Here is a 16,960-nt window from a genome sequence, read left to right as displayed (position 1 = left end):
AGCCTGAAGGTACGGAGGTGCCGTTCCCCTCACAGCTCCGTAGGCAAGCACCATAGTCTTGTAGCGGATGCGAGCTTCAACTGGAAGCCAGTGGAGTGTGCGGAGGAGCGGGGTGACGTGAGAGAACTTGGGAAGGTTGAACACCAGACGGGCTGCGGCGTTCTGGATGAGTTGTAGGGGTTTAATGGCACAGGCAGGGAGCCCAGCCAACAGCGAGTTGCAGTAATCCAGACGGGAGATGACAAGTGCCTGGATTAGGACCTGCGTCGCTTCCTGTGTGAGGCAGGGTCGTACTCTGCGAATGTTGTAGAGCATGAACCTACAGGATCGGGTCACCGCCTTGATGTTAGTGGAGAACGACAGGGTGTTGTCCAGGGTCACGCCAAGGTTCTTAGCACTCTGGGAGGAGGACACAATGGAGTTGTCAACCGTGATGGCGAGATCATGGAACGGGCAGTCCTTCCCCGGGATGAAGAGCAGCTCCGTCTTGCCGAGGTTCAGCTTGAGGTGGTGATCCGTCATATACATGGCTGTGGTTATTCTTCACATTGTAAAGCCATGGCGTGTCTCAATATGGCCCCTCACCATGTAGTCCAGGGTTTCCCAAACTCCTACATTGGGAAACCCTGATGTTGGCTAACCTCACCAGGAAAGACTATGCTGTTTGTTAGTGTATATATATATTTATATCGCCGCAAGGTGGCGCAGTAGAGCAGGGTTTGAAGATTTGACAGCTGTGAAGTCCCACTGACAACTGGGCGTGCATGCGTAAATGGAAACTCGTTGCGGCGTGTGTGGCGGTGGGGGGTTTATATAGACCGTAGGAAGGAGAGAGGAGGGATTTAAAGCCATGCAGATGTAATGAAGTTGTGACGAGGAACTAACCGAATGGAAAGTGAAGTTTCACAAGACCCACAGTAACTGACTGTGTAACGTGTTAGCAACACATGAACACTTTAAGTCCCGCTTTTTTCACTAAAGAAGGGAAATAAACCATTTACCATAGATATCAATTCTTTCAGGGATTAGCGTCTGAAGTAAGTCATTTCCATCATATTTTTTTGGTTTTGCATGTTCAGAAATGTTAATCTTTTGTGTGTGTGGTAAGAGGAATTTGACTTTACGCACATGGCATAAGACTTCTCTTGAATATTAGTTTTTTCCCCTCATTCTATTTCATTCTTATTTTACATAGTCTTTCATTTGTTATCCAATTAATGTACATGCCTTTTGTGTAGACAGAGTGACAAGGATGATTTTATATCAGTTTGCACAATGCTAAAGTTAATATGTTGACACTATTATGTTTGGCGCTAATTATATACACATCACAAATTTGGTCTTGACACGTTTCAGGTGTTGTTTGGCCATAAGAGTAGTATAATGGAGGGTGACCAGTAGATTGTTTGTTTATAGTCAACTTTGTATATTTGGAAATGGGTCCAGATTTGAACGCGGCACTGGGCAGTCCATGCGCTGTGCACGTAAAAGGTGTCACCACCGGTGTCACCTGGACGCAGCTGTTAGTGCGCACACAGGGGAGCAAGAGGAGAGGTCAAGTGACTGGCCGCACTAGGGGAAACAGCTGAGAGTGAGTGACAGAGAGAGAGTCGAAAGAGAGGTGTGGCGGTTTTACCACCCCTGGTTTTAGGAAGAGATCTGTGACCATCCATTTTAACTACATATTACTAGTAGTAGTAAACCAACCTATAACCATGCCAACAGCACCAATCAACCAGGGCCACAGACTTGGTTGTGATGCAAACATTCTATGACATGTCATCTCTTTCTTACTGGACACACTTCACAGTTAGTTGGTGTCAGTAGACTGATCTGTTCATGACATGGCCAGTGAATGGTGGTGCCACTGTTAACATATTGTGTATTTACTCTGCCTTAACTGGTGTCTACAGCAGGAATTGGAAATTCAGCAACTCTTGGAGGACAGTGGAAGTTGATAAAAGGGCTTCTTTATTATTTACCAATAAAGAAGATCTTTATCAACTTCCACTGTCCTCCAAAAGTTGCTGAATTTCTGAGAATTATGCTTTTTTAAATCAAATAAAATGTTATTGGTCACATACACATGTTTAGCAGATGTTATTGCGGGTGTAGTGAAATGCTTGTGTTCCTAGCTCCAACAGTGCAGTAGTATCTAACAATTCACAACAAAACACACAGATCTAAAAGTAAAAGAATGGATTTAAGAAATATATAAATATTAGGACAAGCAATGTCGGAGTCCGGAGTATAAATATAAATATATGATGGAATGTATAGACATTATGGACAGTATGTGGAGAGAATATTTAGTATATATGTAGAATACGTAGGATAGAATAGTATTTATACAGCAATGGTTGAATGGGATGGACTTGACTCGAATACAGTATATACATATGAAATGAGTAAACCACTATGTAAACATTATTAAGGTGACCAGTGTTCCATTATTAAAGATACCAGTGTTCCATGTCTATGTACAAAGGTCAGCAGTCTCTAAGATGCAGGGTTGAGTAATCGGGTGGTAGCCGGCTAGTGACAGTGACTTAAGTTCATGGCAGGGTACTGGGTGAAGAACAAAAAAACACACAAAAATACTCCAAAGTTGCTTAGGAGCTAGAAGCAGAGCTGCTATGTCTGTCGGCGCCATCTTTCTGCTGAAGGGAAAGATAATTCATTGACAGACCATTTCCCCTTTTCCCCCTTTGGTTCCACTGGCACACTAAACAAAAAATTACTTATGACCAGTGCCTGAATTGGGCCAGTACACACCAGTAATATGTACAGGCTCCTCTATAAACAGTACCAGCACCCATTTTAGTCCACATCAAGCCACATCTCCCTGTTTTTTGTTTAGTCATTTAGCAGACACTCTTATCCAGAGCAACTAGGGTTAAGTTCCTTGCTCAGGGACACAGCAACAGATTTTTCACCTTGTTGGCTCTGGGATTCAAACCAGCAACCTTTCGGTTACTGGCCCGATGCTCTAAACCGCTAGGCTACCTGCCGTCTCCGTCTGAGGGATGGTTGGAAGTGACGTGACATCCCGTTGGTGATCGTCGTTATAGCAATCACAACACGACCAGCCAGACAGACAGTCAGTCAGTCATTGTGGACAGGACTCGTGTGGCGGGTGCAGTCTCTCTGGATGCATCCCAAACGGGCACCCTATTCCCTACATAGTGAACTATAAAGGGAGTAGGGTGCCATTTGGGGCCATCCTCTATCTGTCCCTGGCAAGGTTGAGATACAACTTTATCTGTTCTGCTGGGGGGCATCGGGGTGGAAAGAATCAGAGACAGACAGACGAAAGAGGTGAAGAGCGAGATAGTAAGGGGAGAGAGATCAACCAAAATGGACAGGGGAGGGGGATTCTTCAGAGGGGGTCTCCTCAGATCCGGCATCAGGAGAAAATGAAGTTACAAAGATAAAAGAAAATATGTTTTTTTCCGATGGCATGATCCGGAGACACTGATGACATCATCGGGTGTGAATCATGTGATTTTAGCCAACTATGAGCAGGCAAAGATTACTTACGACCACGTCTATATGACATAAGTATATTGTATCTGGAATGTGCTCATACTGAACCCAAACAGAAAAAAACATGTAATTTAACCTTTATTTAACTAGGCAAGTCAGTTAAGAAAAAAATCTTATTTACAATGACGGCCTACACCGGCCAAACCCGGACGACGCTGGGCCAATTGTGTGCCGCCCTATGGGACTCCCAATCACGGCCGGTGATTGGGAGTCCCATCCCCAGATCCTCAAAAAGTTCTACAGCTGCACCATTGAGAGTATCTTGACCGGTTGCATCACCGCCTGGTATGGCAACTGCTCGGCATCTGACCGTAAGGAGTTACAGAGGGTAGTGCGTACGGCCCAGTACATCATTGGGGCCAAGCTTCCTGCCATCCAGGACCTAAACTCAGCAAAAAAAGAAACATCCTCTCACTGTCAACTGCGTTTATTTTCAGCAAACTTAACATGTGTAAATATTTGTATGAACATAACAAGATTCAACAACTGAGACATAAACTGAACAAGTTCCACAGACATGTGACTAACAGAAATGGAATAATGTGTCCCTGAACAAAGGGGGGGTTAAAATCCAAAGTAACAGTCAGTATCTGGTGTGGCCACCAGCTGCATTAAGTACTGCAGTGCATCTCCTCCTCATGGACTGCACCAGATTTGCCAGTTCTTCCTGCCTGAGAGATGTTACCCCACTCTTCCACCAAGGCACTTGCAAGTTCCCTCACATTTCTGGGGGAATGGCCCTAGTCCTCACCCTCCGATCCAACAGGTCCCAGACGTGCTCAATGGGATTGAGATCCGGGCTCTTCGCTGGCCATGGCAGAACACTGACATTCCTGTCTTGCAGGAAATCACACACAGAACGAGTATGGCTGGTGGCATTGTCATGCTGGAGGGTCATGTCAGGATGAGCCTGCAGGAAGGGTACCACATGAGGGAGGAGGATGTCTTCCCTGTAACGCACAGTGTTGAGATTGCCTGCATGACAACAAGCTCAGTCCGATGATGCTGTGACACACCGCCCCAGACCATGACGGACCCTCCACCTCCAAATCGATCCCGCTCCAGAGTACAGGCCTCAGTGTAACGTTCATTCCTTCAATGATAAACGCGAATCCGACCTTCACCCCTGGTGAGATACAACCGCAACTCGTCAGTGAAGAGCACTTTTTGCCAGTCCTGTCTGGTCCAGCGACGGTGGGTTTGTGCCCATAGGTGGCGTTGTTGCCGGTGATGTCAGTTGAGGACTTGCCTTACAACAGGCCTACAAGCCCTCAGTCAAGCCTCTCTCAGCCTATTGCGGACAGTCTGAGCACTGATGGAGGGATTGTGCGTTCCTGGTGTAATTCGGGCAGTTGTTGTTGCCATCCTGTACCTGTCCTGCAGGTGTGATGTTCGGATGTACCGAACCTGTGCAGGTGTTGTTACACGTGGTCTGCCACTGCGAGGATGATCAGCTGTCCGTCCTGTCTCCCTGTAGCGCTGTCTTAGGTGTCTCACAGTACGGACATTGCAATTTATTGCCCTGGCCACATCTGCAGTCCTCATGCCTCCTTGCAGCATGCCTAAGGCACGTTCATTCAGATGAGCAGGGACCCTGGGCATCTTTCTTTTGATGTTTTTCAGAGTCAGTAGAAAGTCCTCTTTAGTGTCCTAAGTTTTCATAACTGTGACCTTAATTTCCTACCATCTGTAAGCTGTTAGTGTCTTAACGACCGTTCCACAGGTGCATGTTCATGAATTGTTTATGGTTCATTGAACAAGCATGGGAAACCGTGTTTAAACCCTTTACAATGAAGATATTTGGATATTTACGAATTATCTTTGAAAGACAGGGTCCTGAAAAGGGGATGTTTCTTTTTTTACTGAGTTTATATACTAGACAGTGTCAGAGGAAAGCCCACAAAATGTTCAGATACTCCAGTCACCCAAGTCATAGACTTTTTCTCTGCTACCCACACGGCAAGCGGTACTGGAGCGCCAAGTCTAGTTTCAAAAGGCTCCTTAACAGCTTCTACCCCCAAGCCATAAGACTCCTGAACCATTAATCAAATTTCCACCAGACTATTTACGTTTACACCCCCCCCCCCCCCCCCCATTTGTTTTGTACACTGCTGCTACTCAACTAACCTGTACCCCCGCACGTAGACTCGGTACCGGTACCCCCTGTATATAGCCTCGTTATTGTTATTTTACTGTGTTACTTTTTATTGTATTTTACTTTAGTTTATTTGATAAATATTTTCTTAACTCTCTTGAACTGCATTGTTGGTTAAGGGCTTGTAAGTAAGCATTTCACGGTAAGGTCTACACTTGTTGTATTCGGCACATGTGACAAATAAAGTTTGATTTGATGTTAGGGTGGTGCTAGAGATGACCAATTTCATGTTGAAAAAGGGTGAAGTTTCTCTTTAAACACTTCTCCAGCCATTGTAATAACCAGATATTCTGTGCAACATAGATGTGTTCCCATGTAGTGTACACGTGTAGTTAAGTGTAACTGGGTCTGTGACCACTGCAGCTATTTTTGGCCCCAGCTGGCAGGAGTCCCAGTCCGGCTGCAGGCCTGTGCTCAAGATAGGTAATAGACCCTCAGTCAAACCTGCTTTACCTACACACACAGTCACAGATAGACTGGCATTTATTCACACTTATATCAAAGATTTTTATAACTAAACCAAGAAAGACCACAGCCTATCATTTCAAATGGGAACAAATGAGTCATAGTGGGCAGAACAAGCAAGGTGGTGGGCAGAGCCAAGCACGAGCTAGCGAGATCCTATTGGCATGCTCTAACATGCATTTGCATGTTTATGTTAGGGACCGCCTACTCTGGAGTGTGTGTGTGCAATAACTCAATTCGTCTTTGCTCTCCTTCTAAACAACATAATTTTATATATTTTTTTCTACAAAACTTAGTCCACTCTGTTCATAACAGATTCTAGTTTTGGGAACAGAAAACTGAATTGAGATCAAATCTTTCATTGATGAGAAAATTAGCAGAACGTCGACCAAAATCCATCTCGTTCCATCTTCTCCCACTGCCGGCCACTGGGCTTCCTCTCACAACCATATTTGGTCGTGAGTGGAAACGCCAAGCGGATGTTTCAAATGTATACATCTGGTGAAATATCTGTCTCATTGTTCTATCTGTGCTTATATGTATACACACTCACACATACATCTAACATACAGACGTCATGCCTATTGGCCACAGGTAAACATGTACAAATTTGTGAGTTATACTCAGGAGGAAAATCTTCTCACTAGAATTTCAATTTTTACAAGGCATATTGCACAAGGCTAAACTCTCCCTAACTAGGTCAGGCTGTGTGGGTATGTGTGTGCCCATAGGCACATGCAAATAACAGAGTGTGTGTTCGTGTCAGTCCATGCTCTCTGATACCTGATAGGTCCACAGTGTGAGGTCAGACACACAGCAATAAGGTCAATGTGATGTGGTGAGGTTGGAATATGTGTTCTGGAAGGGTTTTGGAGAAGATCAGGATGCTATCGAGGTAAACAAAGACTAACCGATTCAATATATCCCTAAGAGTGTCAATGCTTGAAAGACTGCCAGTAAATTCAATAATCCGAAGGGCATGACTAAATACTCATAGTGACCACTAGGGGTATTAAAGACAGTTTTCCACTCATCTCTCTCTCCCTGATATTCACCAGATTGTAAGCGTTGCGGAGGTCCAGTTTGGTGAAGAATTGGGCCCTTTTTGCCAACTCCAAGGCGGCGGACATCAGAGGTAGGGGGTAACGATTCTTGATCGTAATCCGGTTCAGCCCGCTGTAATCGATGCAAGGACGCAGGCCTCCATCCTTCTTACCCACGAAGAAGAAGAAGTCTGCACCAGCTGGATGTAGAAGGGCGAATGAAACCTGCCTCCAGCGACTCCCGGATGTAATTGTCCATGACCAGGAGAATAGTAGGTTATGTAGAGCTAGACAGGGGTACCCTAGGATGAGGGTGTTCTCGGGAGCAGTGATCAAAAGGAAACTAAGAGTCTCTGAGTGATTCACCCCAACCTGCAGTGGAATGGGCTTGGTCTGATATTCCACCAAGCCAGAGACAATGGGGCATCCATCAAGGGCTTGAATCTGCAGAGGGATGTGACATTTCACGCAGGGGATTTGTAATTTGTAAAAGTCTTGACCAATGAAATTCTCTGTGGCCCCGGAGTCCACGAAGGCTTGAATCTGGTGCTGACGGTTGTCCCAGTGGAGGGTTTCGGGTAGTGACAGACGGTGACTGGGTAGCTGGGAGGTATCTGCACAGCTTGTCAGGGTCTCCCTTTGTCCTTGCGAGCCCTGGCGTTTCCCGTCAGCTCTGGGCATGTAGCTCAGAGATGGCTGAGACCTCCGCAGTAGAGGCAGCAGCCTTCGAGGAATGCGCCTGTCACGCTCCTGTGGGCTCAGACGTGTGCGTCCCAGCTCCATGGGCTCCTCAGTGCTGGGTTCGGGGGGACTTGGGATGCGCAGGAAACTGGAATACTGGGGTGGTGTCATAAAGGCGCTGTCTCACACATTCTCAGAGGCGGTTGTCGATCCTGATTTCCAGCGTTATCAGGGACTCGAGGTCCTCTCCCAGGTCCCAAGAAGCCAGTTCATCCTTGATGGAGTTAGACAAACCCTGGTGGAAAGCGGTGACCAAGGCCTCCATATTCCACCCACTCTCGGCGGCGAGGGTGCGGAACTCAATGGTGAAGTCAACCAATGGTCTGACCCCTTGGCGGATGTTGAACAGTCAGCTGGCCGCTTCTCGTCCGCCAACTGGGTAGTCGAAAACTCGTCGCAGCTCGGCAGTGAAGGCTAATATGGAGTTGCAGGATGGTGGCTGCTGTTCCCACACCGATCGGTGTGGAACGAGGAGGACTGTAGCTCGAACACCAGGGAACAATGAGTGAGGAACCCCTTTCATCCTCCCGGGTTGCCGACATACCGCTCGGGGGCTGGGATCTTGGGTTCCAGGTGCAGGTTCCCTGGAGGAACTACGGCGACGCCTGTAGAACTGGGCGATGAGACTTGGGCATTGGCTCCTCCTGGGTTGAGGTTGGACTGTGGTTGGAGGGAGTTGGTAAGTGCCCAGAGGCTCCTTGGTGGGTTACAACATTCTTGATCTGGGTGACAGGTGGGACCATGACAGTCAATTCAGGGGTCACTACTCAAATCAAATCAAAGTTTATTTGTCACGTGCGCCGAATACAACAGGTGTAGTAGACCTTACAGTGAAATGCTTACTTACAGGCTCTAACCAATAGTGCAAAAAAAGGTGTGTGTGTGTGTGTGTGTGTGCGTGTAGGTAAGTAAAGAAATAAAACAGTAAAAAGACGTGAAAATAAGAGTAGCAAGGCTATATACAGACACCGGTAAGTCAGGCTTATTGAGGTAGTATGTACATGTAGGTATGGTTAAAGTGACTATGCGTATATGATGAACAGAGAGTAGCAGTAGCGTAAAAGAGGGGTTGGCGGGTGGTGGGACACAATACAGATAGCCCGGTTAGCCAATGTGCGGGAGCACTGGTTGGTCGGGCCAATTGAGGTAGTATGTACATGAATTTATAGTTAAAGTGACTATGCATATATGATAAACAGAGAGTAGCAGCAGCGTAAAAGAGGGGTTGGGGGGGGGGTGGCGCACAATGCAAATAGTCCGGGTAGCCATTTGATTACCTGTTCAGGAGTCATGGCTTGGGGGTAAAACTGTTGAGAAGCCTTTTTGTCCTAGACTTGGCACTCCGGTACCGCTTGCCATGCAGTAGTAGAGAGAACAGTCTATGACTAGGGTGGCTGGGGTCTTTGACAATTTTTAGGGCCTTCCTCTGACACCGCCTGGTGTAGAGGTCCTGGATGGCAGGCAGCTTAGCCCCAGTGATGTACTGGGCCGTACGCACTACCCTCTGAAGTGCTTTGCGGTCGGAGGCCGAGCAATTGCGTTACAAGGCAGTGATGCAACCGGTCAGTATGTTCTCGATGTTGCAGCTGTAGAACCTTTTGAGGATCTCAGGACCCATGCTAAATCTTTTTAGTTTCCTGAGGGTGAATAGGCTTTGTCGTGCCCTCCTCACGACTGTCTTGGTGTGTTTGGACCATTCTAGTTTGTTGTTGAGGTGGACACCAAGGAACTTGAAGCTCTCCACCTGCTCCACTACAGCCCCGTCGATGAGAATGGGGGCGTGCTCGGTGCTCCTTTTCCTGCAGTCCACAATCATCTCCTTAGTCTTGGTTACGTTGAGGGATAGGTTGTTATTCTGGCACCACCCGGCCAGGTCTCTGACCTCCTCCCTATAGGCTGTCTCGTCGTTGTTGGTGTTGATACTCTACTCACCGCTCAGGTCTTTTCTCATCTTTATCTCTCTTTTATTTTCCTCTACACCAATCCCTTATTCCTCTCCCTCCTCAGGGCAGTTAGTTCTTTCCACTTTGTCCCTGTTTTTTAAGCAGTTATTGGTCATGTACTGTATGGTCAGAATTAGGTACTAATGGATTACATGTAGCCGGGATTACGTAATCAGATTACAAAAATGCAGTATCTAATCAACCCAAAAATAAATAAACACAAGTATTCTGATTACAGTTACATTCTTAAAAACAGCTAATTACATTTTGGTTTACCCTATCTAATATCAAGATGTGGGCTTCAAGTGTTTGTCTCAAACACACTGAGTTTTTGAAAGCTGTGCTGAGCCACACAGCTTGGAAGTAACCTTTCAGTGGGAATGGAAGCTTTTCCCTTTTTTTCTAATCTATTTGAAATCTCCAAAACTTCAACATTTGCTCTCTTGGTTGCTTTCCACAGAACATTTTTTTTTACCAAAAAACATCAGACCCCCACTTACTGAGAACTGAATCGTCCCACATTGTGTCAGGATTATGAAATAAGGAACATTTTTGATTAGTCAACACAGCCCCATCCTGTTCACTTCCCAAGCACAAATCAGCTGCTTACTCGGCGAAACCTCTAGTTTCAGTGGAAATGAGTACACTCAAATCTACCCTTCTGTCTTTGCAGGAGTGCTGAGCGATTAGTGCTTTTTGAAGTCAGTTTGGTTTCAGTTCTATTATTCAAAAAATAATCACGGTTTTCGATTTCAATTTAAAAATAAATAACATTAAATGCACTATGCATTATGTGGGTTGAATGCTGTAACACAGAATAAAACAATTAATAAAGTCCCATGATGGTAGTGACTGCCCATTACTGCTTATTACTTATTAACCATCATTTATTTATGTTACTTGAATAAAATATTTCAGTTGTTGTGTATATACTAAAAACATTATTTGTTTACTTTATTTTTTCATTCCAAGTCATCTTATCTCTAGCTGCTGCCTATGCTGTCAAAGAAAATCACTTATTTTGTAGTTCTTCAAAGTAAATAAGGCATACTTCTATGACTGCTGAATACCAATTATCAATCACTTAGATCATGTATTTTCAGGTGGAGTTCCTCACAAAGGAACTGCTCTCGATCACACATTCTAACTTAGCAGGCATAACAGAAACACACAGACCGGACAAGTAGGCGCACAATGGATTATGGTCATTGTAGTTAATTACCAGGTTTTCTGCGCTAAACTTTGTCGAATATTTGCCTGTTGTAAACTAAAACTCCCTACTACATCGCACAGTTCGGGCTTGATCTGATTTATCTTTCGAGGAATCGGCAATGTGCGCATTGAGCTCACAAAAAATTTAATAACTAAATGGAATTCAAATAATTGAAACCAACAAAAAATGATAAATAACCAACACTTCGGCTCATCGCTCAGCACCACATTACAGACAGATGTATGTGTTTTTTGCTAACTTAGAATAGTCTACATTCAGAGTATTTCCACAATGAATTATCCAACTCATGAAATAATTCGATTTCTCTTGGAGCCGTTACATCTGTCTATTGAAGTCTTCATCGTACCAGTCTGTTATGTTAAGGTTGCTATATGTTTTATACAAAGTCAATGTCAACACATTCAGGGATTATAGCAGAATGGGCAGAGAAACCACTCAGCACAGCTTCCTTCCAGAAACCAGAATAATGTTGTCGCCGTGATGGTGGTGATGATGAGTCAGTCATGTGGTTAACCTCACTCTCAGTAGTAGTATCCCACAGAGAATTTATATTGCCGTCCCCGTCATTTTGTTGCTCTCTGAGCTCAGATGAAAGTGAGGAGGAAAGCAGCTGCATACTTAAAAAAAAAAAACATCCTTTCTTGCTTTGATATGTATTTTTAGTTTTTGTCGACCTTTGACGTTGTTGATGCCACATTGAAGTTCTGTACGGAGAGTGTGTGCAGTACTTCATTCTTTAAGACAGGATTGTTAAATGTTAAACTCTCTCTCCCCTATCTTCCCCTTCCTCTTGTCTTTTTCTTTCTACCACCTTCTCGCTCGCTCTCTCTCTCTCTCTCTCCCCCCAGAGCAGCGATGGCTCCTTCTCTGGCCCAGGCCTATCGTAGGCGGTGGTGGATGGCGGTGACTGCGGTCATAGAGAACCTGCTGTTCTCTGCTGTGCTGCTGGGCTGGGGATCTCTACTTATCATGCTCAAGAACGAGGGCTTCTACTCACACCTCTGCATAAGTACGTCCCCATCCATGGGTAACACTCACACAGGGATACCGTATACTTCAGGGTTGAGGCCAATTCCATACTAAGGGATACCGTATACTTCAGGGTTGGGGTCAATTCCATACTAAGGAATACCATATACTTCAGGGTTGGGGTCAATTCCATACTAAGGGATACTGTATACTTCAGGGTTGGGGTCAATTCCATACTAAGGGATACTGTATACTTCAGGGTTGGGGTCAATTCCATACTAAAGGATACTGTATACTTCAGGGTTGGGTTCAATACCATTTAAATTCCAGTCAATTCAGAAAATAGACCAAATGCCAATTCAAATTGTTTCTCATTGAAAAGTATTGAACAGAATTTCAGAGTACTTCCTGAATTGTCTGGAATTGAAATGGAATTGACCCCAGGTATACATAAACCTGTGCATAGATACTGTGGCGTGAATCCTAACTACCACTGATATCAATGCATGACTAAGTGAAAATTCAACTGCAGTGGACCTTGGGATTCGCCCCGTATACGGCCATAGATAGATATGTCTATAGCACATGTGGTTTCCTGTGTCTTGTATAGTTCTCAACTCCCCCCTCTCTCATCCCCTTCCTTACCCTTCTCCTGCTCCCCCTCTCTCTCTCCTCCTCCCTACCTTTCTCCCCCCTCTCTCTCACTCTCTCTCTCCACCTTACCCTTCTCCTTCTCCCCCCCTCTCTTTCTTCACCTCTCTCCACCCCCCCCCCCCCCCCCTCCCAGACAATGAGACAGTGTTCAGTAACATCAGTTCGTGGGACAGTGGTATCTGGCATAGCTGCGTGGACCAGGAAGAGATGTTGAATTTGGGCTTTACCATTGGCTCCTTCCTGCTGAGTGCAGCCACTCTGCCGCTAGGTATCCTGATGGACAAGTACGGGCCCCGCCCACTCCGCCTCCTCGGCAGGTAAAAGACGGGACACATCATCATCGGCATTGCCATCATCATTATAGTAATAGTAAATCAACAGCGATTAACACTGTCATTGTCATCATCATCATTATTATTGCAATCATCATCATCATCATCATCACAAATACCATTGAGCATTGTCATCGTCATAATTATTTAAACAATTATCATGTTCATCGTCATGACCATAGTCATTATCTACACAACCATCATCATCATCATTATCTTCCATCAGTCAGCATCAGTCAGCAACTCTCTCTCTTGCAGTGCGTGTTTTGCTTTCTCTTGTGCCATGATAGCCGGAGCTGCCTATAACCCTGAAGGTAAGAATCCTAAGCCACTGTAAGTCACTGTAAATGAACACTAAATGTACAGAAAAATCACATTAAAACACATCTGCTTATTACATTACACTGCACACACAGATCTCACTAACTCTGTCCTCTTCCTCTTGTCTCCTCCTTCCTCCTTCTGCTCCTCCTCCTCCTCCAGTACTCTCGGCCCTCATTTTCATCGCAGTCTCCTTCAATGGCTTCGGAGGAATCTGCCTCACCTTCACCTCCCTTACGGTAAGACATGCGCACACACACACACACACACACACACACACACACACACACACACACACACACACACACACACACACACCATCCTTCTCCTCTACATGGACACAACGACAACATATCCAAAGCTACCAAGTTCCCACAACACGCCAGCGGCTGGTTGGAGGGGCTATAGGAGGACGGACTCATTGTAATGGCTGGAATGGAATTAATGGAACGGTATCAAACACATGGAAACCACGTTTGTCTCCATTCCATTCCAGCCATTATAATGAGCCCCTCCTCCTATAGCTCCTCCCACCCCTCATGACCAAAACCTCCCGTCACCTGAAAAGTTTCTTACCGCGTGCTGTGGCCCATAGAGACTAAAGGACTGCAGTCTATGCTGCACCCCGCTTTAAGTCATCTCTGTACACAAAATAACTGCACTCTACTGCATTTGCACTCTGTTCATGTCTCTGCATGTAGATACATTCTTACTGATACAGTGGATGTACACATTTACAGTATATCAGCAGTATACCCACTGTATGTCAACCGTATACCCACTGTATATCAACAATATACCCACTGTATGTCAACCGTATACCCACTGTATATCATTAATATACCCACTGTATATCAACAATATACCCACTGTATATCAACAATATACCCACTATATATCAACAATATACCCACTGTATATCAACAATATACCCACTGTATATCAACAATATACCCACTGTATGCCAACCGTATACCCACTGTATATTTGTATATCTGCTCATTCTCTTATAGCTCTATGCTCACTCTACCTAGTTGTATATAATGTATGTAAACTTTAAACTCCTCTGCCTGTATTCTGTCTCTAAATGTTGTCTATCACTAGCAGCACCATATCACCAAGTACAATCCTGAGTATGTGTAAATGTACTTGGTGAATAAAGGTGATATAATTCTGACCAGCCTCCTCTGAAACATACATACAGTGGGGCAAAAAAGTATTTAGTCAGCCACCAATTGTGCAAGTTCTCCCACTTAAAAAGATGAGAGAGGCCTGTAATTTTCATCATAGGTACACTTCAACTATGACAGACAAAATGAGAAAAAAAATCTAGAAAATCACATTGTAGGATTTTTAATGAATTTATTTTCAAATTATGGTGGAAAATAAGTATTTGGTCAATAACAAAAGTTTATCTCAATACTTTGTTATATACCCTTTGTTGGCAATGACACAGGTGAAATGTTTTCTGTAAGTCTTCACAAGGTTTTCACACACTGTTGCTGGTCTTTTGGCCCATTCCTCCATGCAGATCTCCTCTAGAGCAGTGATGTTTTGGGGCTGTCACTGGGCAACACGGACTTTCAACTCCCTCCAAAGATTTTCTATGGGGTTGAGATCTGGAGACTGGCTAGGGCACTCCAGGACCTTGAATTGCTTCTTACGAAGCCACTCCTTTGTTGCCCGGGCGGTGTGTTTGGGAGTGTCACTGCACAGCTATTTTCAGGTCTCTCCAGAGATGTTCGATAGGGTTCAAGTCCAGGCTCTGGCTGGGCCACTCATGGACATTCAGTGACTTGTCCTGAAGCAACTCGTGTTGTCTTGGCTGTTTGCTTAGTGTCGTTGTCCTGTTGAAAGGTGAACCTTCGCCCCAGTCTGAGGTCCTGAGCGCTCTGGAGCAGGTTTTCATCAAGGATCTCTCTGTACTTTGCGCAGTTTATCTTCCCTCGATCTTGACTAGTCTCACAGTCCCTGCCACTGAAATGCATCCCCACAGCATGATGCTGCCAACACCATGCTTTACCATAGGGATGGTGCCAGGTTTCCTCCAGACATGACGCTTGGCATTCAGGCCAAATAGTTCAATCTTGGTTTCATCAGACCAGAGAATCTTGTTTCTCACGGTCTGAGAGTCCTTTAGGTGCCTTTTGGCAAACTCCAAGCGGCTGTCATGAACCTTTTTCTGAAGAGTGGCTTCTGTCTGGCCACTCTACCATAATGGCCTGATTGGTGGGGTGCTGCAGAGATGGTTGTCCTTCTGGAAGGTTCTCCCATCTCCACAGAGGAACTCTGGAGCTCTGTCAGAGTGACCATTGGGTTCTTGGGCCTTCTCTCCCGATTGCTCAGTTTGGCTGTGCTGCCAGCTCTAGGAAGAGTCTTGGTGGTTCCAAACGTTTTCCACTTAAGAATGATGAAGGCCACTGTGCTCTTGGAGACCTTCAATGCTGCAGAAATGTTTTGGTACCCTTTCCCAGATCTGTGCCTCGACACAATCCTGTATCGGAGCTCTACAGACAATCCCTATGACCTCATGGCTTGGTTTATGCTCTGTCATCCACTATCAACTGTGGAACATTATATAGACAGGTGTGTGCCTTTCCAAATAATTTCCAATCAATTGAATTTACCACAGGTGGACTCCAATCAAGTTGTAGAAACATCTCAAGGATGATAAATGGAAACAGGATGCACCTGATCTCAATTTAGAGTCTCATAGCAAAGGGTCTGATTATGTAAATAAGGTATTTCTGTTTTTAATTTTTAATACATTTAAAACCCTGTTTTCGCTGCATAATTATGGGGTATTGTGTGTAGATTGATAAGCAAAAAAGTAATTTAATCAATTTTAGAATAAGGCTGTAACGTGACAAAATGTGGAAAAAGTCAAGGGGTCTGAATACTTTCGAATGCACTGTATAAGGCATACTGTAGCTATTACTATTATACTCTATATTAACGTATATTTTTGTCTGTTGGTGTTTTGAGAGGATGTATACTTTTTTCTGTATAGTATGTGTGTATTTTTGTTTTTCTTTGCGTATAAATGTGATTAATAGTGTGTGTGTGTGTGTGTGTGTGTGTGTGTTGGCCATTCAGAGTCTCCACGGCACATGCTGTTCTGCTCCTGGCTCTAAATTCTGGCACACGTCCGTCAGCCAATCAGATCACTGGGCTGTTGACACGCTCGTCCCTGCCCCCCACCCCTTCCCAAAACACACAAGGACACGCGTCTCTCCCTCTCTCCACCCTCTGTCTATCTCCCTCTCCCCCTCTCTCTACCCCCCCTCTCTCTCTACTGTATATCTCTTTCTTTTCCTCTATATATACACACACACTGTAACCCTCCGGGTCTGTACCAGTAGTTCCGTCTGTACCAGTAGTTCCAGGTGGTCAAGGCCCTTTCGTTCCATTGACCTAAATCACACGTCCGTCCGTCAATCCGTCAGTCAGTCAATATTAGGTACATGAGCTATATGACCTTACATTCTCCAGGGCAATCTTTTTTTGTTCTTGTAGAATGTTGTTCTGATTCTGTTTTTAAAGCTCCCTGCTTTTTC

General features: G+C 44.9%; 1 protein-coding gene across 4 annotated transcripts in view; it reads left to right on the top strand.

The window, feature by feature from the left end:
* The first annotated feature begins 844 nt into the window (after window positions 1-844).
* slc43a1b (solute carrier family 43 member 1b) overlaps window positions 845-16,960 on the top strand; it is a 37,674-nt gene continuing 21,558 nt past the window's right edge. For 3 of the 4 annotated variants that reach the window (XM_029766082.1, XM_029766083.1, XM_029766078.1), the window contains exons 1-5: window positions 845-1,037; window positions 11,976-12,136; window positions 12,884-13,067; window positions 13,341-13,396; window positions 13,566-13,642. In XM_029766082.1, the coding sequence (XP_029621942.1) occupies window positions 11,983-12,136; window positions 12,884-13,067; window positions 13,341-13,396; window positions 13,566-13,642 (471 nt within the window). In that variant the 5' untranslated portion in view covers window positions 845-1,037; window positions 11,976-11,982. The remainder of the gene's footprint in view (window positions 1,038-11,975; window positions 12,137-12,883; window positions 13,068-13,340; window positions 13,397-13,565; window positions 13,643-16,960) is intronic. The other variant, XM_029766079.1, reaches the window with a different exon arrangement.

The sequence above is a fragment of the Salmo trutta genome, chromosome 11 (assembly GCF_901001165.1).
Source record: "Salmo trutta chromosome 11, fSalTru1.1, whole genome shotgun sequence".
Lineage (NCBI taxonomy): Eukaryota > Metazoa > Chordata > Actinopteri > Salmoniformes > Salmonidae > Salmo > Salmo trutta.
The sequence above is the reverse complement of the archived record's forward strand: the minus strand, read 5'-3'. Positions and strand labels throughout refer to the sequence as shown.